We start from the raw sequence: 25381 nt of genomic DNA on the forward strand, positions 1-25381 counted from the left end.
AACTCACATCATTGAGGGTTATTAGGAATGTGTACAGTTTGTACCGGTTGATAAATTACATGTGGGGTCAAGTAAACCTCATGGGTAGGCGAGGTTAGTAAACCTCATGTAGTGTTAGTGTTTATAATTGTATAAAGTTATATAGCCCTGTCTCGTATAATTTGAATTAAGCTATTTAATCCGGGACGGATCAAGCTTAGCTGGGGCCTGTGTGGCGAAACAGGGGTACAGGTATATGTAGACTTGTGTAGGAGTCTAGGTCATAGGAATAATTTATGCGCGTGATCTAGGACATCCGGTGCGTGCTTATAATGCCGAAGTGCGCGTTGACCAATCAGCAATAAATTGTGCTGCGTGATCAGGAGATTAATAATTCATGGCGTGCATTCGACCAATCAGTATCGCGTATTGGGAAGACTGTGCGCAAATTAGCATGCTTTAGCGTGGGGTCCTGAGATCATCTCGTTAGTTCGCAAGATGGCGTCAATGCAGTAGGAACGCGTTCTGGTGCTGTTGTCAAGTCGCAAGAAGCCAAGCTTCGGGGTTCAGGGACGAGTCAAGTCGCGGTGCCGTTGCTGGGGTCTTCGTTGCTGTTGCGTACTCCCCGGTCGGGAGTAGGAGCTCATCTCTGACGGTGGATGCTCTGGTGCGGCTGGGTTCGGGAGTTGATGCTCTGGGTTTAGCTAGCAGTAAGCTAAGTGTTGTCTACATGTAGTTTATATTGAGTGAAGTTGTAGCTCAAGGTCTGTTATTCAGTGTCTATTACCTAAAATAATTGGGGACAAAGATTATGACGGAATACTAGTTGTGAAATTAAGGCTGATAATTGTGTCTTGATTAGTGCTAGAACAAAAGGGCTAGGAGTTACAGAACTTGGTTTGAGAGGCTGGTGAGACTGTGATTCGGTGGTAGATTGCTTGTCGTGGGTTGGACACCATTCGGCGGGGTTTTACGACAGAGGCGATTATTGCCGTAATCATTGAACTAGTTTGCCTGACGAGTTTACTCTCTGCCGCGTTCTGAGCACTTGTGAGGGTTACCTGTTTTGTGTGAGGTTTATTGCACGTAAGGTTTATACTGTATAGCTCACTCTGAGGGTAATTGGTTTCCCGTGAGGGTTATTGTGACCGCTCAGTTCATGTGAGGGTTATTTGGATTACATAGTACAGCCTGCTTTGACGCTGAATTGGGTTGAGGGTTACCTTTCCTCTGTGAGGGTTATTAGGACAGCTCAATCTGTGCGAGGGTAATTATTGGAACTGTGACACAGGGATTATAATTGTATAAGTTCATTATCATGTGGTGCAGTTGACCACGTGAGGGTTACCTAAGGCTACGTTTACTACAAAGGGTGCAGTTGACCCTTGTTACAAGCAGTGAGGGTTACTGTCTATATGTGAGATATTCATCGCCTCGTTAATTGCTGTAATTATTGACCAAATCCATTAATGATTGAGATTCTTGAATAAACCCTATCGATAATCGTCTTTGGAATCACTAGTCTCTGTGAGGTTTACTCAGGTTCTCTGTGAGGGTTACCATGTTCACTGTGGGTTACCTAGGTCTGCCGTGAGGGTTACCTGAGTTCACCTTGAGGCCTATTGTCGTTACTTGTATATTGCTCTAATTACATTCAATTGATTACTCAATCACAAAACGGTGGTATATTTCCACCAAACGAACAGCCCCTAGGCTTAGTCCGCCGTTCGTTAATTGTCCCCCCTTGCGTATGGGTAGCCGCTCACCCGTTCGTTAGGCTAATAAATATTTTTGTGGGATAATAGGAGTTGGCTAGAGTCCTGGGATAAATAACACCAGTCCCCCCTGGGTTCTGCCAATCACCGGTTCCGCTACAAATAGTGTCAGGGGTCGGTTTCGCCACAATACTGTGCTTGATTGACTCGACTCGACTCGCACGCGCTATAGCTCGCTGCAGCTGTTCGTTGATGGAGAATTTTGATGGATTTTTTGTGTGAAACTAAGAGGAAAGTTTTTTTTAAAAAATGAGATTGTAACTTTTGGTCAAGTAATGTTCTCACCAATTAAACTGACTTTAGCACCCCACTCTAGTGTATTAACTTTTAGCATACCGGTAATATGGATTTTAGACGAGCAGTGTTATGTTCAGAATTCCCGCCGGCACGGTGTCGACGATACATACAGCAGCTACATTACTGCGCAGATATCAGATACCAAGGGAACTTTTTTTTTTAGAGTTGACCTTTCTTTACCGGTGTTTGGCTCCGATTTTCTTTTCTTCAAATGACAATTATTGTTGATGTCCCAATATAAAAATTATGGCGCGGCCCGCGCCTGCGCACTAAGTTGATTTTTCGCCTCTAACGCCCTGCTAGAGCAAAAGTTTACCTGAAATTTTACAGAAAGTTAAATTTCATCAAACTTTTCACAGTTGCTGCCGTTCATAAATCGTGAGTTTATCTACCCGGGCCGTTACAAAGTTAGCAAAGACATTTTTTTTTTTGACTGTATGATTTTCCGATTTTGTCTTGCCGCAGTTGAACCCTTTAAAAAGCGCCCAATTAGAAAACAATTTTCTGACAAACTTCTCGTTAGATTTAGAGATAATATTGGTTTATCAGAAATTACCAACTATAAAGAAAGTTTTAAATGTTAACTTGGGATTTTCCGAGATGTATTCAAGCGCGCCACGTTGCGGGAACACCGATAAATTGTGCCCAATTTCCAGAGACCGATCGAACCGTATCATGAATTTCGGCCTAAATTTCATGACACTGAAATTCAGTACAAATTATGTTGAACAACAAGCATTATTAAGGTAAAGGTATGTTTATGTATTTTGAATGAATTTGAAGTTTGGCAAAAGTGCATGAGGGGTTCGAAAGTCAGGGGACACGTTGAAGTGTGCCACGACCGTAGCAGATGTTCCCGTCCCCGGCCGAAAAGCTTAAGGCTATATGGGTGTTGGGGCGGTAGGTTGACGATGACGTAGCCAATTAAAGTGCATGTATTGGACCCTCAACACAAAATAATATAAACTAATAATATTAGTGCCAATTGATTCTTAAAGTACAAAATAAAACTGCCGATGATTTAAGCCCTTTATTGTGATGTGGGTTTTTAATTTTTAGCGGGGATCTTCGTAAGATAGAGCGCCACCAATGAAGTAGCGCCCTCTCGCGGCAGAATACACACCACGCGGCGAATTCATTGATTGATCAAGCGCATCGGGGAAAAATCGGGAAAATTAAGAGTTCCAAACTACACGAAATAAGCAACTTGTAAGCATGGTAACCATCGAGCAGTTGTACAAGGACTACGGAGTGCTTGCTGATGCTGGAGATAAGGCAGGGGAGGTAAGATTGTCGAATAATTAACGGTTGAAAGATAAAAATTCTGCTTTGGATTGAAGTTACAGCGTAGCAGTGTATTTAGTCTGGTACCGTAATCGGTGAAGTTCATAAAAACAACGTGCGGAGTCAGGGGAAAATCACATTGATTACTCGATTTGGGATTATGGGATTAATCATATCTAGCTGGAGTTACCCAGCCCTAAATTTTATCATTGGGTTGTCATTTAGGGCTGGAGATAACTTTTCACGTAACCCAGCAGCGTAGGCAGGTCCCAAAAAAAATTGCGAAAATGTTCAATTTTGTCCCCGTTACACACTAATTCATTGCAGCTGCAACTCACCCAAAACTTGCCCGGAATAACCATTACACAGGTCCTTGAAGTAAAAAACGATCCACGATGAAGATTCAGCCTACAATTGCAGTGAAAAAAGGAGGAATAACCGTTAACCTGACAACCTTGCAGGCATGGCCAGGACTGCAATTGGTTTGTGCACAAAAAAAAATTGTGTACAATGAATGGCAGTCGATTACCATGCACAGCGCGCTGATACTAGCCGTTTTTGCCGGCTGCGCGCGCTGGCTGTTGGCGCATGACGTCACGCGGAAGCGTAACACCCGATGACTGTTTCATGCACTATCGGTTGCCGTTCCAGTACCGCAGCTGTGATGCGAGTGGTAAACCTCATATTAGTGCATGAAACAGTCATCGGGTGTTACGCTTCCGCGTGACGTCATGCGCCAACAGCCAGTGCAGCCGGCAAAAACAACTAGTACCAGCGCGCTGTGCATGGTAATCGACCGCCATTCATTGTACACAATTTTTTTGTGTGCACAAACCAATTGCAGTCCTGGCCATGCCTGCAAGGTTGTCAGGTTAGCGGTTATTCCTCCTTTTTTCACTGCAATTGTAGGCTGAATCTTCATCGTGGATCGTTTTTTTTACTTCAAGGACCTGTGTAATGGTTATTCCAGGCAAGTTTGGGGTGAATTGCAGCTGCAATTAGTGTGCAAATTTTTCGCAATTTTTTTCTCCAGCCCTAAATGACAACCCAATGATAAAATTTAGGGCTGGGTAACTCCAGCTAAATCATATCCATATAGCCAGGGCAGCCAAGGGAAAAAGGCTTTTTATAGTTATAATAAATTGTAGTTAATGCTGCAGTAATGAAAACGGAAAGAATGTTGCAACCTGACGCTATTGACAACATTGTCTATGGAGAGTCAAGAAAAGTTTCTAGTAAGTATTTCCTAACAAAATTGGAAATGTTTCTCAGTCCAAGATTCATGTCTTATCATCATTTTTGCAACGAATTCATGACCTTTATTGAGATAATATATAAAGAGAAAAGCAGCGTCAGGTTGCAACATTCTTTCCATAAAAACATTTTTAAAGAGGCAGTGCATATTTTGCCGGCACAGTGTTTCGTAAACATTATTGGAATGGCACTGGTCGACCATGCTGACCATCCATGCTGATGTGCTATCCTTTAGCAGGAAATTTGGGCGTAAAATGACGATGACAGTGCAGCGACAACATGCAACCCGAAAATAAAGATGGTGATCACTGCCCGATGTTTGAGCACGCACGGCGTGCTGAATTGCAAGGCACAAACAGCGCAGGAAAATCATGATTTCTACCCCCAAAAACTGTTCAAAATTACAAACGGGTTTCCTTAGAATTGAGAAAAGTCTGCTTTTGATTGTTTTTTTTACTCTAATTTGACCAAAACAAAACAGGGGCACTACACTACATGATCGCCCATAAATGTGGCCAATTTACTGGACTACCATTTACGGAGGTAGTCCAGTAAATTGGCATCGTGTATGGGGCTAGTCGGGGACCAGCGCTAAATCAAGCGACGTCGCTAGACAGCCACTTGATCAAGCGATGATGATGTCATTCTATTCGCGCGATTACTACGTTTTATAGCGGGTTCAGCTGCCTAAAAAAACGATTGCCGCAAAAATAAAGTATTGCTGCAACTTACGGTAATGTTGATGTTCCATGCCTTCATCGATCTCGTGGATTAGATTGTATGATTCGTGTCTCGATTTTCAAGAAATAGCCGCCCGAATCTTTTGACTTCACATGTGTGTGGCCGATGTCGCGATGATTCCTCATGCATGCAACTCCCACGGTCGCATTAACCTCGACTCCATAGACTGTGCACGCATTCCTTCACTATGGCACTTCGCAGGAATAAAGTTACTCATGAGATAGACGTGCTCTACTCGGCCACAGGTGCTGTACAAACGATGGTGGTAATTAAACCCTAATTATTACTTTTTATAATGTAGGCCTACTCGTATTGGGGTCCGCTCATAAGTCCGACGCCTCATAGGTCCGACGCCTCATAAGTCCGACGCCTCATAAGTCCAACAAAATCACATCCCCTAACCAAATAAAGGCCCATAAGTCCGACACCTCATAAGTCAACGCCTCATAGCTCCGACGCCTCATAAGTCCGACAAATTAAACGCCTCGTTTTTCCGTTGTCGGACTTATGAGGCGTCGAACCTACATGTATGAGGCGTCGGACCTATGAGGCGTCGGACTTATGATACGGCCCCCTCGTATTAACAGTCAGTCACTGCTCAGATTCCATTTTTAAAACTTTCCAGCATGAGGCAGAGTACCGGTCAATCCTGAGTGCGGTCACGGCCGGGACGAACGAGAAGAAACTAGCTGCGCAGTTCATCCCTCGGTTCTTCAGATTCTTCTCTGGACTCGCGGAGACAGCCATCAATGCGCAGCTGGATTTATGCGAGGATGATGATTGTATGGTATGTATCACTCTCAGAAAGACAAGTTTCAAATGACACATGACAACTGACAGAAATGTTAATGAAGTTTGAGTGCAAATTTGAGTGCAAAGGTGAAAGAATGCATCATGTGCAGTGGTATATCCATGGGCGTGGCCAGGATTTTTGTAGAAGGGAGGCAAAGCACTCGGCAAAAGCGAAGGGAGAGACCACCGGCCGTGGAAAATCAAGATGGGGTGCCAAACATCACTCGACCCTTTGTTAAAAACCGCCCATGCCTCTATCTTTGGTAGATGCAGCTTTCTTGGTAGTCTATGGAATATCCCCTTGCAGTGCACAGCAAGAGTCTATGATATGCAAGCAGATTTAATTATGCAAAACAAGACTGCGTCTTGACCTCAAGATTCTGACCACTCAGCGGGCGCTTGTATTACAAAAACATGTCAGTTAAATTGACCAATCAACAACTTAGTCCAGATCCATATTTCTGATTGAAATGCCGTCACAATTTCTAAAGTCAACTCCGATTGGCTGGCATGCGGGGTCGCAATTAAATTTGTATTGCTCACATATATCAGACGTTGGCCATGGAGATGGCTCCGTCAGACAACGGTTGAGACTACATTCTTTGATGTTTCCGAGAAATAAAGTGTCTTGGGAGACAAGGAGCATGAATTATGCGTAGCCTAGTACCACTTTTTGTGTTAGTCAACGTTGAACTTTAAATTTATCCAGTTGGAAACAGCCTAACAGGGCCAGTTGCATCACTGGTTACAAAAACTGTTGCACCTTAATTCACGGCAGGGAGACAGGTTTCTTGTTTATGTTTGAACTATTGTTTGATCAGAGAAGTTTGTACCTTGCAATCAGGTTCTGGACTGAACTTCCTTGGTATTAAAACTAAAGAGTTTTTGTAATTCTATCATTTGTTGGGGTTCAGATTCGTAGATCCGCTATCAAGGAGCTGCCCAACCTGTGCAAGGAGAGCACCGATCACCTCCTACGCATCGCTGACGTCCTGGCCCAGTTGCTTCAGTCCGATGACCCCCACGAGGTCTCCATTGTAAACAGCGCCCTCATGTCACTCTACAAGATTGACATGAAAGGTAAGGCTGTGTCCGAACTGGGCGGCTTTTGGCTTTGGCTAAGGCTTTTGCCATTGGCCTGCTAAATTGAGTAGCCATAGTCATCGATTAACACTCCAGATAAGCCTTGACCATGCCCCTGTGTGACCATGCCCACCATTGACCACACCCACTTTTGACCACACCCACTTTTGACCACACCCACTTTTGACCACACCCACTGTTGACCACACCCACTTTTGACCACACTCACTTTTGACCACACTCACCTTTGACAACACACACTGTTGACCACACCCAATTTTGACCACACTTTTTTTTTTTAACACCCACTTTGACCACACCAACTTTTTAACCACACCCACTTTGGCCACACCCACAGGTACCCTGGGAGGGTTGTTCAGTCAGATCCTGTCCGGCGATGACCTAGTCAGGGAGAGAGCCATCAAATTCCTCAATACGCGCCTCAGACTGGGTGGGGCCGATAACCTACCGAAGGAGGTGGAAGACTTTGCTATAGAAAAGACGAAGGAGGTGAGTTGGCCCCCGGGAGGGGGGGGGGTGGAAATTGGCATAGACTTGCATAATTAAAGCTATAGTCCATCATTTGTAATTTGTGCATTTTGTTCGTTTGTAGCAACAAAAGAGTTCAAAATCTAATGAAGGATACTGAGCAACTAACCTGATGAAGTTTCAGCTAAGCTTCAGCTGTATATTCCGAGAAAAACAGCATTCTAAGATCTCAATTTCAAATCAAAAGTTACTGAATCATGTTTTGAATTGTTTTGAATTGCAGCTATACGCGACGTAGCGCACTGATCCGACGAATTATAACAACCGCGTGTGCGTCGTTCCAAACCTTGTGCGCGCTGCGCTGAATAACAAAACGAACTACTAATTTAAATTTTTCTACGGTGCTTCTTAAGAATCACCGTTGGAAATGCCTTCTTTTGTTGATTACTTCAAAATGACAGCTTCCCAGAAAGAATAATTTCACAGGGAGTTTAGTTCCCTTACTATCTTTCAACCAAGTTTGTTTTTCAACAATAATTACACCAGTTACTTTTCGGATGGCTGCAAATGATGGACCATAGCTTTAAGCAACACTCTCGCATCTTGTGGGATTGCATTGGTTGTTATACGCCGTGTTTGATGTTCCAGAGCCGGATAACTGTTTGTTATTTGAACCTTCTTTTTTATTTCGACAGGTGTTGGCGGATGTGACAGGTGAAGAGTTTGTGACCTTCATGCAGCTGCTCTCCAAAATGCCAGCAATGCAGACGCTGACTGGAAGACAACAAATGGTGGATCTAGTGGTGGAGCAAGCTGATCTGGAGTCACCATTTCAGGTTTGTGTTTGGGGATTTTTTTGCTTTTTTCGGTTTGAATTTGAAATGTTAGTTGGTTGTTAACTGACTTGTGAAGTTTGTAGTAATTTATGGGGTTCCGGCTGGGTTATGAAATCAAGACTATTGGTGGAAACTTAGCTTGATGTGTATATTCTTTATACTATATAAAGCCCGGTTCATACTCGGCGCGAAAGCGAACTCGAATTGGTGACGTCATGGCAAGTATTCGTGCTGCGAATTTGTAATAGTTGAACATATTTTAACTTGGGCGAATATCGCAGCGAATGTTTCATGACGTCAAATTCACTTCGCATTCGTGAGAAATATAAACCGGGCTTTAGATGTTCTGGCAAAGTGAGACAGAACTTGTCGGATGAATACAAGCGCTTTTAAGGAAACACAATTTGCATCTTTCATCTTCACGATTTCAAACTCATAAAATTAAAGGCCTTTTTCTCAGTGCAAACTGAGATAAACTTGCGAACTTGCCATAACTTGTCAGCAGAATGTTCGATTGAGGTGCAATAAACAGTATTCTAAGTAGAACTTTAATCTCTTTCCCAAGACATGCAAACCCTCATTTCAAACCTCGGCCTATTTCTGTCTCATTTTTCCAGAACGCCTCACATATATGTATAGTTTTAGCTTTTATAAAAAAAATTAGGGAAAGCGTGGGTGACTTGTCTCGTAACTTTTCTTGATTTTTATTTTTTGTAGCCGCAAGATGCAGACATTGTGGATAGATTGGTGCAGTGCGTCCGTGAAGCTCTGCAGTTTTTCTCTGTGAGTTAAAGGCATATATTATCATTTGGATTTATCCCGAAAGTAACCTTCCGAATTATTATCAAAAAGCTTACTTGGATTATAAAGATCGTACTGGCAATAAACACCCCATGAAATTATTCCGTCTGGCTTGCTGTCATTTAGAAGAAATAAATAAATAAAAATGTAGTGATTTCCAGCAACAATCAGTCAACTGACTGAGTAATGAAAATATAGAGTGCAGTGGGCACCATCTGTTTCGTGATAAAAAGGTTGCGTATGGTTTTCAAAAATTGTAAAATCCACTGAGCTAAAACGTTTTGAACAATCTTCTTTGGGTTTTGAGTAGTGCTATTATTGGAAATGCATGAAAAGCACATTGTATGTGCCTTTCAATAAAGACATTTTCCCTCTGAAATTTCTCAGAAAAACGTCCAGTCCACCAAGTTTGTGGTGTACATGTGCGACAATGTCCTCCCAGTCCTGAACGATGTTGTCCCACCAGGCAGTGGCGAGACAAAGACAGAAGGAACCGAGGACAAAACGCCGTCTGACAAAACCCCATCAGACAAAACACCATCAGACAAAACGCCATCGGACAAAACGCCATCGGATAAAACGCCATCGGATAAAACGCCATCTGACTACGACATCAAGCTGGAGTTACTACGACAACTAGCAGAGATGTCCACGTTTGCGTTGGACATCGGCGGAGACGAGACGTTAGGGAGAGTGTTCGATAAACTTGTGGTAAGTTGAATTCTGACCAATTTTGAAGCCATTGTTGGACTTAACAAAGAAAGAAAATGGAGAGGGCTTTCACACAGCGTCCTCCAGAATGATATGTAACGTTTAGAAAATCATACAAACACATTGATACTTTTGTGGACTGGTACTTGTGCTCCGTGCACAATTACCCCCTCAACGGTAAGAACAAGAGAGTTGGGAGAGACCGCTGGGAGAGACATTCGAACGCTTCGTCGATGACGCCTGGCGCTCACGCAAAGACGCTATGGCATGTTGTTTAATATAGTTGTGCAAACTTCGCACTACATGGCACAAACCAGTGTGCGCACATGGTGTGTCAGGACCACTGGGCTCTCGAAAGTCGTAAAAAGCGCCCTCTGTTGTTCACGCTCGAAGTGCAAAAGTTATTAGTACAAATCCTGTTCCAGTTGAATTATTTGTTCAACCGAACATTGTTTGAAAGTAAAACTAGTAGGTTTCCCTTCGTGCTTTATTGGATTATTAGTTTTGGAACGAACCGTTCCTCAACTATATCGGAGGCACGGAAACCTCAGTAAATTTTACTTGTTTTCTGCCGTTTCATCCACAGGAGTACATGCCCTTACCCCCTGCGGAACCAGAGGGGGAAAACGTGGAGAATGGAAAAGCCACGGACGAACCCAAGCTGCAGTTCTCTTATGTTGAGTGCCTCATGTATACATTTTACCAGCTGGGGAGAAAACGGCCGGAATTCCTGGCAGCCGAAGAAAACTCGGAGAGACTCAAAGACTTCAGAATCAGGTATTTGCAACAGTCCTTCAAACTTTATTAAGAAGAAAATAGCTCCTGGTTTGCCCTTGTAACTGAACTATGTTTGCATTCCCATTCTTTGTAATTTGAAAAGAAAGAACATGAAATAGTAGTACACAGGACTTAACTGTTGACACATGTAACTATTTCATGGGGGATTTAATCTCCCTGTTTACTTTCTGATTGATTTTGATTAGAATAATTTGATTAGGGCTGGGCACACAGCTGCACATGAAACAGTTGTAGACTATGGAAACACCACTTTACTTTTGTGACTGTTTCATGGTGATTTTTCTGGTTGACTCCACAGATTACAGTATTTTGCCCGAGGCACGCAGCTGTACATGAAACAGTTAAGACTAGCTTTGCAGGGTAAAGTTGGCGAGGAAATGAAGAAAGAAGAGAACAGATTGAAGGTTGTTGCCCTGCGAGTCACCACAAACATCAACACATTAATTAAGGTTGGTTCTATTGTTGATGTTGCTACTGTTGCTACTGATGTTGTTATTGTTGTGGTTGCTATTGTTACTGTTGTTGCTTTTGTTGTTGCTGCTGTTGCCATTGTTTCTGGTGCTGCTGTTGCTGCTGTTGCATCTACTGTTGCTGCTACTGTTGCTGCTGTTATTGCTGTTGCTGCGTCTGTTGCAGTTGTTGCTGGTGCTGCTGTTGCTGCTGTTGCGGCTGTTGCATCTACTGTTGCTGCGTCTGTTGTTGCTGCTGTTGCTGCTGTTATTGCTATTGCTGCGTCTGTTGCAGTTGTTGCTGGTGCTGCTGTTATTGCTGTGACAGTTGTTGCTGGCATTGGTGGTGTTGCTGTTGCTGCTGCTGTTGCTATTTTTGCTGTTGCTGCTGTTATTGCTGCTCTTGTTGTTGCTGTTGTTGTTTCTCCTGTTCTTGTTGCTGCTGTTGCTGCTTTTGTTGTTGTTGGTGCTGCTATTGCTGCTGTTGCTGCTGCTGCTGCTTCTGTTGCCGTTGTTGCTGGTGCTGCTGTTGCTGCTGCTGTTACTGCTATTGCTGCTGTTGCTCTTGATGTTGCTGCTGTTGTTGCTGCTGGTGTTGCTGCTGGTGTTGATGTTGCTGTTAGTTGTTGTTGCTGTTAGTTGTTGTTCTTCATGTTGTTGTTGTTATTGTTTGTGTTGTTGCTACTTTGCGTATGATCTTAGATGTAGAACCGAACAATTGCAATCATTTCTCCACCTGTTTGTCTTACAGGATTTATTCCGTAATCCCCCATCCTACAAGAGCACAGTGGTTCTGTCCTGGCGTCCGGTTCAGAAGCATGCAACAAGTCCCGAGCCTGCTGCGCTAGGGTGAGTGACAATTCTCGTTACAGAGATGATTTAGAGAGAATCAAGTAAAATAACTTTAAAATTCTTCCAATAACAAAAACATTCAAACATTGAAAGCTGTGTAATTGTCAAAATTAGAAAATTGATTTGGTATGAATGCTGTAAAATTTGGTAAAGCATTCTGTTTCAATAGGGCAATTCCAACAATTTGGTAGAAAAATCGTTCTTTGTTGAAACCATTTTGTCATTTTTTTGCAGACAGAAGCGGAGCAACATCACCCCCATTACTTTTCCCAGCGACCCCTCCCCCCCTAAGAAGGTCTCGTCAGGAGGGCAACGTAAACCCCACGTGGCGCGGGTCATGTACCAACCACCCTCCGGCAAATACAGCAGTAAGGCAGGAACCGCGCCAAGTGACCCAGAGTTTGGTGTGGGATACATGTATGGTGGTGAGTGAATTCTCTGGTGACTAGGTCAAGTCTATTATATGATACATTAATCAACAAAGGACTAGGTAATCTCTAACGGAATTGAAAATGGTACATGGAATCACTGGGGTCCGGGTCAAATCTATCGAGGTTTGATATGATACGTGAATGCACCAAGGAACTGGTTTACTATAACAAAATTGAATGCATGAAGGACTGGGTTCACTCTAGTAAAGTTGAATACATGTATGTACGCTAAACCAATTAACCATAAGTCTCTTCTGTGTTATTGTTGGATATGGAAAGTGAACACATAGAGGACTAGGTCCACTCTAGTAAAAGTTGAATAATGGTCAGAGAATGTACAAGGGACTAGGTCTTCTCTAGTGGAACATTTGATCTATGTACATGTAGGTGCATGGGACAATGCATTTTTGGCCATAGCAAAATTAGCATAAGAATACGTGCCACAATGATACACCAAACTGCGGTGTGTTATGATACCTGTGTAACCGGGGAGAGTGGAATTTAGTTTGTTAAAATGGGGCACTCTCCTTATGTCCGAGTGGTTCCACTAAAAAATGATTTGGGAAGAGCGAACTTTCTGTAGTCTCACAAATATGAAATGGTTTTATTTATAATACAAATAGAGACAATATATACAAATTATTAGATATTTACACAAGAATTATATTAGAAACTTGGTTGGGTATATAAAAACAAAACTTGGTTGGGTGTATAAAAACGACAGTCAAAAGGGAAATGGGCTAATGAAGTAGCTCCAAGGATGGTATCTGAAATGCATACAAACAATAAATGACTAATGAATTATGGGAATAACTTCCAGATCCAACTACAGTATTAACGATATTTAATTCAAAGAAATTTTGGAAAAACAGGTTTCCTTATTTGTAAATCAAAGAAAACTTTTTTATAAGTACATCAGTCAGTGAACAGAATGTTGCATAAAAAAAATGACTAATGCACAAAAAGATTCAGGCATAAACAGCTTCAGTCATAAAAGAGTTAAATATCAGACAAGGGATTTACTCACCACTTGGGATGGTCTACGCTCATGCCTACTCCGTGTCCGATGTTAAAATCGATGTAGTAGCAGCAAAAATATTGTAAAATGCAATGCCGGCAATGCCGGATATAAAATTAAATTGCTGCTATCGGGGAGCCGCACCCAAAACTTGCAGAAAAAGTGGAGTGTGCAATGCTCGCTGTAAATGCTGGTCGCAAAGCAGGAGCAGAACCAGGCAGATAGATGTCAACCCAAAGCAGAGTTGGAACGGAATCAACAATATTTTGGACCTAGCCCTACAAGAAAAATATACCGAAACGCCCGGAATGTCAACTATTCCTCTTAAACAAAGCGCGGTGGAATGCAAAACTTGCACGCTCGCTACGCCCATCGCATAGTTGAGCAAAATTCTAGGCGGCGCGCGCTGTAAAAAAAAGTTTAGTTGGCCGCGAGAGGGCCCTAGGCAAAAAGCATGATTGCAATGGCTGCTCACATGTAAAATGACATAAACACGAAGTTACAAAAGTTATGAAATGAATACTGGAGTAAGGAACCAGTCGGGGAAAAGTAAGTACTGCAACCCGACCTGGTTACACCTGTATGGGCACAAGTACGCCCTCAGTGGTAAGAAAGGGAGAGTTGGGCAGACCACTGGGAGAGACATTCCAACGCATTGCCAATGATGCCTGATGCTTGCACAAAGATGCTATGGCTATGTAGCATCAAAGCACTATGGCTTTGATGGCAAGGGTGGCTTGTGCGTAAAGCGCTCGCCTCTCACCAAGGTGACCACGGTTCAAATCCTGGCCGCGGATCGCATGCGAGTAGAGTTGTGCGTTGGTTCTCTCCTGTGCCACGAGGGTTTTTCTCCGGGCCCTCCGGTTTTCCTCCCTCCGGAAAAAACAAATACTTTCGATCTCAGGCTGTGCTCCGCGGTCTTATATGGGTCGATGTGGCCGGCAGCCAGAGGCGCCTTTACGTGCCAGAGGCCCGACCACGTTGTAGCCGCGTCCTTCGCAATTCAGCATCCCAGCTGCGAGTAAGGATGATTAGCCTCCCAAATTATTATTATTATTATTATTATGTGCATGATCAGAATAAACTTTATTGTGCATACTTTACGTTGTAGCACGCACTTTGTGCTATATGCGTGCAAACCAACATGCGCATGCAGTAGGTTCAGGTCAGGCATAGGACACTGCAGTTTTGGCCAATGGTATTGTGGCAGCTTGTGTTCCGAATATCAGGCACATCTGTAAATGACTTCCAAGCACGTGATCACTGTACAAACACGAGCCCCCCTTCAATGGAGAAACCATTGAGCATGCTATTGTACCAAGCAATGCCCCATGATGAATTATCTGAGTACTTGACTCGCCATTGAAGGGGGCTTTCATGAAAGAATTCATACTGTGCCCGATTGGTGAATACAGTACATGAAAAAGCTGCAGTGCTTGTAATGTGCTAATATTATAGATACGTTTTCCACACGTAAAAGTTTTATTCTTCTTGTCTTCGGCAGGTGCTGGAGGGCAGCGACAGACTCAATGGAGAGGTGGGAGGGGCCAGGGGCGGGGCCAAGGGCGGGGTCAGGGGCGGGGCCGAAGCAGGGGCGGCAAATGGCGGTACTGATGACAGCATTGCGTGTACATGTACATTGTATACATACAAACGAGTGCTAAGAGTCGAAAATGGGTTGTCACCACCACAAAAAAAAAGGATTTTGTCCACGTTAAAATGGTGGAAGATGGCAGTTTTTAAGAATGTGTTTAAGCATGTGTATATTCATAGAGAAGTGAATTGAAATGTGTCAGGTGTGGTCAACTGTATGCACTCAGCCCTAACTTTACTTAATAATAAAACTTAAAAGCAAGGGACTTTTCTAAATCCCCCAAAATCCATCATTTTCAAGTAACTTTGCAGCTCAGTTTTTGCTTTTCCAACAAAATTTGGACAGCAAGTCTGCATGCATAATATTGAATAGTGTCATCGCTGTATACTTCTGCTTCCTAATTATCGTTTAAACTCAAATAAACAAGATATTTTTTTGGTGGATTTTGTAGGATTTGAGTGAGGATTTGGATAAGTGTTAACTCCGAGTTTGTTTTAATTTTTTCATTGTTTTGTCATAATTTCAGTAGGTTTTTAAAATAGTGTGTCAACTGAAAGATACTTTGATTTTTTTTCTACAACTTTTTCACTTTACATTGTGGCATTAATGTCTTAAACCGAGGTAATGCATACCAACAAGAAATCCTATACATGTACATGTTTGAAGATTTCTGCATTGTGGTTATGAGACTTTGACCTTTGTAACTTTATAACAGAACAGGTGACATTTAGCATCAACACTTCTTCTGTGGATGTAAACTTCAAAGGCACTAAATTCCTGGATCCGCCTAGCGGAAATGATTGCTTACCAAGTTTTTGTGCTAAGCGGAATTTAGCCGAGAACCGGTCACAGGCAACGCACACTGCATGGCAGTTAAGCTGGTAACCTGTTTTTGTGAATTCTGTGCTTAGCTGCTCATGAAATGGCCCCTACAGTTTTGACCGAACACAAGTATGGTGACCTATGTACATGTAATTGTAATTCATTCGTTTTTCAATATTGCTGCACGGAAAGCTTTGGTAATTTCCCTTGTGATGATAGCCAAGCGTTTTCCAAGGACCCAACCCTTAAAGTTGCATTTCCCGTGATCTTAAACAATTTGTGTTTGTTCTATTCCAACAAACAAATCACCTTTTTTTTCCAAACCTCTGGAGAAAAAAAAATTGTTTTTGGCACAAACAGATCCACTTTGCTTTGTATTGATAGAAAAACGAGCATTTTAGAAAAGGAATGCATTTTTCAAGACGAAACTCTAAAAATGGCACGGGGAATGCATTTTTTTATTATGTTACTGCAATTCAAAACTGTAGAATTTTTTGCATCGGTTAATGCAAATTATTAATTCAAGACCTATGTAAACCATTTGAAATCTAAGTCTGAAACTAAAAAGAATTTAAAGAAAAAACGTGTAATGGTAGATATGCAATCAACCAAATGCAGCCCTTTGACTTTTTGCATTTCATAGTGATTCATAATTTTGTACAAAATTTGAGGAATATGTATAGGCTTTGATGTAGACAAAATAGCAAATCTAAAAAATTTTAATCTGATGAAACCTGCTGCTTAACCAGTTCTCGCAGGGATTATTTTGACAAAAACGGAACTAGGCGCGGAATTAATTTTCACTCCACCTCAAGCCAGGTGGGTTGAAGCCATCACTCTTGGGCAGCACACTCATATTTCCCGCCTCGCTACATGTAGCTGCGAGCGGGTCGCTGACAGATATTTCTCGCTCCCTGCGTGTTTATTCGTCATCCGTTCCGAATACCGCAAAACCTTTGCGTGTATACACCTCATCCGGCGCGAAGTGGTTAAATAAGAGTACCAAGTTTAATTACAGTTGACTCTTGTTAGAACAAACTGTTAATACAAATTCTGGTTATAACAAACATAAAGCCTTGGTCCCGACTGTGCATTTCTGTGCACAATGAATGGGACTGATGTTCCTCTTAATACAAAATTCTGATATAACAAACAATTTGGCTAGGTCTGAACGAGTTTGTATTAACGAGACTCGAGTGTACTTCAGCTTGTCAATTTCAAGATTTTTTTTTTTCCAAAACGCGATAAACGTAATTTTGTTGCCTTTTAGAATCCCACCCTCCCCTGGCTGTCCAAAATCAGTTTTGATGGGTTTAATGTAGTTAAATACAACTTGATATTAAATGAATAAAGTAAAAGTGAAGTTTAGAAACAGTTGCCATACTGGTTTTATTTTTAAGTTTTATAATTGCAGAAGGTTTTCATATTTTTCAAATGGATATTTATCGCATTTGGGAAACAAACTGTTCATTTCAGGTGTCATCTTTATGTTCAGTGTTTAGTTTTGCAACATTTTTATCTCGGTATGAAATTACATGTAGTGTGTGTGAGTAAACATTAAGGGATCGTCTCAGAAATGCTTTGAATGTGTTACTGGAATAATTTGGGAAAGAGCATTTTTGCTCGGAGCGGAACTGCGCTTGTTCTAATTTTTAATTTTTTTTTAGAGGTCCCTTTAACGCTATTTCTGATAGAAATTCTCTTAATTTTGTCTTGTTTGGAATTTCAGCAAACTGTATAAATGTATTGTCTCTTGCAGTATCCAAAGTAAAATTTCTTACATAATAAAAATTTGTCTTTTTTTTAAAGCTAATACATGTAAATTGTGTCGTGTTTTGAGTTTTATTACCTTTTCAGTCCCCACTTTTTATTGTTTCACCAAAATAATAAATTTCGAGGCGTTTGCTTTCTTTAAATGACATCTAATCGCATTTTATTTGAGTACCTCCTGATATGATATCAAGGTACTTTCACAAGCTACCAAGTTAAATTTTGTACAAGCATCTTTTTAGTTTCGCATAATTATTTGAAAAAAGAACCTTAGGCCAAAAAAAAAAGTCTCCGGTTTCTGGTATGGAGCTTGCCCAAAAAGTGGTGCGGCGACGCAGCTTTTTTTTTTTTTACCTGATTTTTTTGCTTCAAATGTCGGCTGATGACTGCAAATGGTGCCCGACTAAACTTAGTGCAAATGTATGGGAGTCCAGAGAGGCAACATAAAGCTTATTCTCGACCATAACCCAATCTAAAAACACGTTAAAATTGTGCAGCAGCAGGATTCCGGTCAAACCAGTGAGTTTGGTGGTTTTGAGACATCATCTTTCATTGAAAAAAAAAAAAATTCATTTTGCCGACGCGCATGGCGACGCGCGCGCATACCAGAAACTGGAGACTTTTTTTTTTTTTGGCCTAACTCAGCAGCTCAGAAATTCATAACGCAGACTAATTAAAAAGGCGATGTATATAAAGTAATGAATATTCAATATATGGCTATGAATATGTAATACGTAATATTCATCAAATGGTAATGAACATTTAATCAATGTATTATTCGGCAGTCATTCATTCTTACATACATGAAGTACAAAAGGCCATTCAAATATTTAAATTTATTTGAAGTGATCTTTCCTAAAGCTTGCCACAAATTAACAAATTCAAATAATGGAAAACAATGATTGACAAACTTCTAAGTCAAAGAAATAAGTATGAATTGGAGAGAAAAAAGGAGTTTTGAAAATAACCTTTCTCATGCTCCGTTCCCATCAGCATTTTCTGATTGGACTTTTTTCTTGTGTTTCTTGACTTTCTTGACCGTTTGTACAGTCGAGGATGAATCTGGTGAAAGCGGCTTGAGAGAGGAGTCTACAGCTGTGTGAATTTCCCTATCTTTGTGTTTCTTTAACTTTGTGAACTGCTCATTAAAAAGCGGCAGGAGGTTGGAGACTACATCTTCATCATGTGACTCTTGTAACTTCATTTCCACTTCCTTTTCTGACACGATTGCGGTTGGACCATTAGGAATAAATGACGGCTGGTAACAGTCTACACCTGTCCTGGTTTCACTGTTTTTCTTTTTGTTTTTCTTTGTTGAGCTAGTCTCCTCACCAGTCGTTATTTGTGTGATTTGATGACCAGAGTGATTTGTGAGTGATTTTGGGCCGGGTTCTGCTGCTTCATTTTTTGAGTGCTTCTTTTTCTTCTTTTTCTTAGGACTGGTCTGTTCTCCAGTCGTTAGTTCGGCTGCGTTGTTTTGAGTTCTTATGCCACTAGTTTCATCAGTGGTTTCCAACTGCTTGCGTTTCTTAGACTTCTTATGTTTGGATGTCTCCACTCCAGTCTGTGTTTCACCAGTTGAGGATTTCAAACACAATGACGGCTGCAGGGAGTCTACATCCCATTCCTGTTTCACTTCACTGTGTTTCTTTTTCTTCTTCCCGCCCCTAGCCTCTTCTCCAGCAGTCCTTGATGAACCTGACCCATCTTGCAAGTCTGACAGTGACGGCTGCAGGGAGTCTACATCCAACTCCTGTTTGACATTTTCATGCTTCCTTTTCTTTTTCTTTTCACTTTTAGCCTCCCCTCCAAAAGGTATTGTTAAAACACCAGAGCCATCTACAGAGTCTGATACTGACGGCTGCAAAGAGTCTACCTCTGGCAGTTCCACCTTTGCATGTTTCTTCTTTTTCTTTTTCCCACTAGCCTCTGTTCCAGCAGTCACTGTTGACATTGGAGTAACATCGGTAGTATCTGATACAGATGACTGCAAGGAGTCTGCCTGCTCCAGTTTCACCTTTACACGTTTCTTCTTCTTCTTTTCACCACTAGCCTCATTTCCAGTAGTCCCTGAAGACTTTCCAGCAACATCAGGAGTGTCTGAAAGTGACGACTGCAGCACGGAGTCTACATTGGACTCACTGTCTGTGTCTTTACTTTGAAGACTCATAGCTTCAAGGATCAAATCAGACCTGAGAAAAATGAAGACATTTTTTTATCAATAAAATAAATCAAGCATTCATGGGCTACGTGAAAGATTAACTCAATTAGGCCAGAAATAGAGCGCCATAGCGTTCAAGAACAACTAATCTCTGGCTTGGAGTAAGCACTGGTAAGATAAAATGTCTGCCAACAATGTTTAAATGAAAAAAAGGTGTTCTCTTTAAAAAAAAAAAGCTTTTGATAAAATGTCTCAAACTGAATGAAAAGAATGGAACGTTGGACTGATGTTAGTGGAGTTTGTGGTGGTGTAGCAAACAATGGAGCTTTTTTTGCTGGAGTTTACAAAGCCAGGGTCCTGGAAATCGTAAAGTTTGAGCCAGAGCTGGAGTCCAAGGCAAGGTTTCAGAAATGGCCCTAGGGCAACAATTCAGGGGTTCACCAAACCTCTGCTTAGACTCTATCTCCAGTCTCAGCATTATTTTTGGTTCCAGAATCATTTAAAAGCCTTTCATGTCCAAACCAAAACAAACAAAACTCTGAAATTTGGTCTAAATATATGATAGTATTTGTAGTTCCTGAAGACTTGGTCCAAGACTGGATGTGACTTAAAGCTATAGTCCATCATTTGCAGCCATCCGAAAAAGTAACAGGCGTATTATTGTTGAAAAACATACTTGGTTGGAAGATAGTAAGTGGACTAAACTCCCTGTGAAATTATTCTTTCTGACAAGCTGTCATTTTGAAGAAACGCACCGTAGGAAAATTTAAATTAGTAGTTCGTTTTGTTATTCGGCGCAGCGTACGCAAGCATTGGAACGACGCACACGTGCGCGTCGTTGCTATAATTCGTCTGATCAGTGCGCGACATCGCGTATAGCTGCAATTTAAAACAATTCAAAACATGATTCAGCAACTTTTGATTTGAAATTGAGATCCTAGAATGCTGTTTTTCTCGGAATATACAGCTGAAGCTGAACTGAAACTTCATGAGGTTAGTTGTTCAGTATCCTTCATTAGATTTTGAACACTTTTGTTGCTTCAAACGAACAAAATGCACAAATTACAAATGATGGACTATATCTTTAATATCTTCCCTCATTTTGCAGCCAGTCCCGTGACAAATGCGGTTCAGTTGTCACGGCAGTAGAGGTCTCAATCAACAAGATGAGTCAAATCCAGTCTTGGCAATATTGGCAGCGCTACCCAGGAAATTCAGAGCATACCTCATGTGCATGCATCAGTTGAGTACAGTGTGCGTGAGGTATGCTTGTAATTTCCTGGGTAGCGCTGCCAATATTGCAGAGACTGGACTGGATTCATTGAATTCATTTGATAGCTACCTCACTTGTCACGAACCAGCTGTATATATATGAGGGGAATTAAATCCAAATCCAATCTTGCATTAAGACTACAGTTCCTGCAGCAGAACATGGAGCTTTCTTGAGTTGAAGTCAAAATGAGTAACCAAGTCAGGGGTCTTCATAATCGCCTGAAGCCGATGCTAGAAATGAAGCAAAGGTTTTGAAAAACATCCCAAGGACTCACCCATCGTCTGGTGCCCTGGCTTCTATAGCCAGCATCCTATTCAGAGACCGCAGGCGCTCCACCTGGACCAGGACCACATAACCTGGTTCTAGCTTGGGCAGTTTCTGGCCGCTGAGCTCCTTCCTGCTGGCGAGTAGAGAGACGTTGAACCAGTCATGAACCAGGCAACCAACGTGGTCTGACGCTTGCTCAATCACAACACACTAGAGGAAAGCAAACAGGAAGACTTCAAATTCAGATATCAAGATCAACACCTATGTTTGTGGGTAAGCAGTGGCATAACCAGAGAGGTGCAGAGTGACAAATCGCAACGGGACAGAGAGTTTAAAAGCAAAATTGAAAGGCTAATAGAAGCAAATCGGGACGGTGAAAATTGGTTAACGAGACAAATATTTTATTTGGCAACAGGCAAACAAAACCCTGCCTACGAGATGGGGGTTACTGGTAATGCAGGGTTCAATTTGGAGAAGAGATTTAATATTGAATTTCAGATGTTTTCATTTAGCTTTTTGAATTAAAATAACAAAGCAAACTGCAATTTATCACAACAATTGTTTACTGCAAAATGGGTTAAAATCATTGTTGTACTTTGGTGCAATCCCCTGAGGGATTTAGGCATAGTAACTAAATCCCCTGGGTTTTCCTGATAGTCCCACTGAATATTCATTGTGAGCACTTTCCTAAATACTGATTCTTAGCTTGCTTAACCTAACTCCACAGATCCTTCAAAATCCATCAGAAGATTAGTTGGATTGTGCAGGATTTATTTTATTTTTTTATTTGCCAACATCCAATGGCACAAGCACCAGAACAGGATGGATAAGACTTGTTTCCAGTGGGGTCCCTTGGTAGAAGATGTGGAAGTAAATTACAGTTTCAGTGGTCGGAGGAAAACCCTAGAATGATATTCTAAGGGAAAAGTCGATCAGATAGGGACTGAAACCTCAATCCACATATTGGCCCAAGCGGGAGTTGAACCCGGCTTCACAGTGGTGGAAGGCGAGGAAAGTACCGCTATGCCAACCTAATCCCACTTACCAGCCAATGTAGGCACCCTGCCAAATGCAACAAAATGCAACGTGGCTAAAATAAGAACCCTACCTGTACCAAATGCAACAAATTGCAACAGTGGATTCTGTTGCATTGTGCAATGAACCAGTGCCTACCAGCCTTGGCACCAAGCAGTTACCCCGCTAAATGCAACCAAATGCAACAGTGGATTCTGTTGTATCGCCTTGGCACTATGAGCAGTTACCCTGCTAAATGCAACAAGATGCAACAAGCATGGGGACTTGAGTTGCTGCTAAATGCAACAGTATGCAACATCTCTTTACCTTTGTTGCTTTCTGTTGCATTTAGCAGGGTTAGGGTTGAATGGGAGTATTGCCCATTGGAAGTTAAGTACAAAAGAATGTGTCAAGATCCTTCACATTTTCAAGGATTCAAATCCATTGAGTATTTTTTGCTTTTGTTTATTTTTGCTTTGTTATGTGGGGAAGGGGTCTGGGAGAGTGCTTAAACCTACCTTGAGTAAACTTCCGATCTTTGGGTTGAACACTACAGCGTCAAACTTCACATCAAAGTGAATGAAGGGGCTGTCGTCAACTATGACCCCTGAAGACTGCAACAACTTGACGTTGCCGTAGGCTAGCAGCACTCCGCGCAAGCTGCATGATCAAATTGGAACAAAAATACGAATAATTCACATGATTAACATTAAATTCAAAAAGTGGTACAGTATTAGTGAACATCATTGAGAAATTCTCCCTCTCTTCTCGAAGTGTTATCATGTCAACAGAAAATGGCAATTGCTGCAAATAACAGTTTTATTTATGTCAGAACAAAATCCTTTTCAGAAAATATATTTGCCAATTTCATTATAATAAGAAAAAAATTAATAATACAAAGTGACTATCGTTACAGCAGCCGCAACGATTTTAAACTCCTAACAAGTCCTTTCATTTCAGCATTGCGAAAACACCATTGCGACTGAATCACATTTATAACTGCCCTTCCCACCACAGCGCTTTGGTAGCTCGATTGATAAAACATTTGACTACCATGCTGAAGGCCCTGGGACCGAATCTGTGCTGTGCAATTTATTGTGTGCGTGTCTTTTTTATTCTCTTAATAATTTTCTTTATTCTAACCCTAACTCCCTCTTTTTTTTACTAGGATGTAACCTCAATCCTGCGAAATCCTCCAACTGCCTCCATGTAAAATAACTAATTGGTGGCTTTGGCCAGTTGGGGGATTTTTTTTAAAGGGAAAATAAAGTCTGAGAACCATTCCGTTGATACTCTGGTTCCAAGAGCCCAAGGTAAAGATCCTGACGTTGAATGGGCACAATTGCACAATACTCCACTTCGGGGGAACCACTTTAGACTTGTACTTTTCTTCATCCTCTCCATCAATTTCTGCAGTACCAGCAAGTACTTTTTCATCCCCTTGGAGGATTTTTTAAAAGGGGAAACAGCGCCCTCTTCTGCCCCTTCTGAACTCATTCCCACTCCATCATTTCCATATCCATGCCACGCCTATATCCACATAGCCACTTCGAGGGAACTACTTTTGGCTTAGACTTTTTTCTAGCTCCTTCGACTGCATAGCCATTGAATTTTAGGGGGTTATCTTCAAGTGGCGGGGTATTCTGCAACATGCAATTGGGATACTTTGTTGAAAGTTGTCAGGTCAGGAAATATTGGACAGAATTTTGCATCCTGAACACTCTTTTTTCATCACATCTCAATGCAGGTCAGTCAATGCATGAACAGTGGCGTCGGGATACTACATTCTTTCCGAAATGTTTTCCAAATATTATTAATTTTTGGCAGTGGATATTTAGCCGGAGACGGCAAAGCATTAGTAAACGTTAGCTTGCCGGATATGTACTGAACATGCGCAGTTACTGGTTTTTTTACTTAAGATATTTTCCGGTGAAAATTTTAGTCTGGCTCCATGCAAACATTATCGTTGTAACTTTGTATTCACAAGATGGGAATCAGACCATTTTATAATTTCGGACTTTATTTCACTTTAAAAAAAATCCTCCAGAGCCACAAATCTGCAAAAAAATATAACACTCTGCAATAAAATGTTTGAGACATGTTAAAATAATAAAAGAAGAATATTCTTATTTTTGGGGGGATGGGGAAAAAAAACTTAAAAATTTCTGGCACAAATACTGCCTGGCTACTGAAAAAGAAGGAGAAACATACAGCATGTACCATCATGACCATGTGTACAGAGTTAAGTTACAGACTCTCAGTCTCACTGACAGCAACAGTCATACAATTACAAAGTACATGTAACTTCTAGCAAAATGAAAATGTACCTTTCTGAGAAGCGGCCGAGCTCAGCGTCAAGAATCTCACCGACGCCCGTTCGCAAACGCCCGATGTACTTCGGGGACAACGCGATGTGCCGCTCCGCACTCACCAACGTGCACCCGGTGTGCGGCTCTTTGTCCAACTCGGCAGCGCTTTCAAAACTCCCGAACACCTCAAGTGCGTTCATTTTTCAACTGTTTGAAAGTTCGCTTATATTTTTAAGGTTGTTAGCTTTAAAAATCGAAGGAAATCGTGTTTTTAGCCGCACCATGTGGCTGCGTGTTGAAATCTTGAAATCGCTTCATGGAGGCCGCCATCTTTAATCTCGTATCGTTGCGCGAGATCACAGCGAGATTAACATTTTTTGTTTTTAAATTTACATCGTTTTAGATAAAAATACCGGAAAAGAAAATTAAAATTTTCAATTTAATCGATTATTATTTTTAATGATATTTTGAATGCATAAATCACCTTTGAAATCAGCATTGTATTTTTATAATCTCGTCAGTGACGTGTTTTCAAAATATGAGCATGGTACCGACACTATACTGGTAACGATAGGTGGTTT

General features: G+C 41.5%; 2 protein-coding genes and 1 long non-coding RNA gene across 3 annotated transcripts; 1 reads left to right on the forward strand and 2 right to left on the reverse strand.

Annotated features, from left to right (window-relative positions):
* Positions 1 to 3146: 3146 nt before the first annotated feature.
* On the forward strand, positions 3147 to 16707 carry LOC119724529 (apoptosis inhibitor 5-like). The gene is made up of 12 exons (XM_038195629.1): positions 3147 to 3335; positions 5956 to 6117; positions 7037 to 7202; positions 7564 to 7715; positions 8390 to 8530; positions 9248 to 9313; positions 9719 to 10042; positions 10629 to 10819; positions 11139 to 11289; positions 12041 to 12138; positions 12376 to 12566; positions 15095 to 16707. Exons 1-12 carry the CDS (start codon positions 3267 to 3269, stop codon positions 15202 to 15204), a joined length of 1821 nt encoding a protein of 606 aa, XP_038051557.1. The 5' UTR covers positions 3147 to 3266; the 3' UTR covers positions 15205 to 16707.
* LOC119724537 lies at positions 13147 to 13953 on the reverse strand. The gene is made up of 2 exons (XR_005270651.1): positions 13600 to 13953; positions 13147 to 13339 (listed from the first exon to the last, which is right to left on the reverse strand). It is a non-coding gene; the product is annotated as an uncharacterized LOC119724537 (long non-coding RNA).
* A 2042-nt stretch (positions 16708 to 18749) lies between the features above and the next one.
* Positions 18750 to 25152, reverse strand: LOC119731310 (DNA-directed RNA polymerase I subunit RPA43-like). The gene is made up of 4 exons (XM_038204460.1): positions 24819 to 25152; positions 23010 to 23151; positions 21485 to 21687; positions 18750 to 19968 (listed from the first exon to the last, which is right to left on the reverse strand). Exons 1-4 carry the CDS (start codon positions 24998 to 25000, stop codon positions 18750 to 18752), a joined length of 1746 nt encoding a protein of 581 aa, XP_038060388.1. The 5' UTR covers positions 25001 to 25152.
* Between the last annotated feature and the right edge of the window lie 229 nt (positions 25153 to 25381).

This window comes from Patiria miniata, unplaced genomic scaffold, assembly GCF_015706575.1.
Source record: "Patiria miniata isolate m_02_andy unplaced genomic scaffold, ASM1570657v1 HiC_scaffold_1, whole genome shotgun sequence".
Lineage (NCBI taxonomy): Eukaryota > Metazoa > Echinodermata > Asteroidea > Valvatida > Asterinidae > Patiria > Patiria miniata.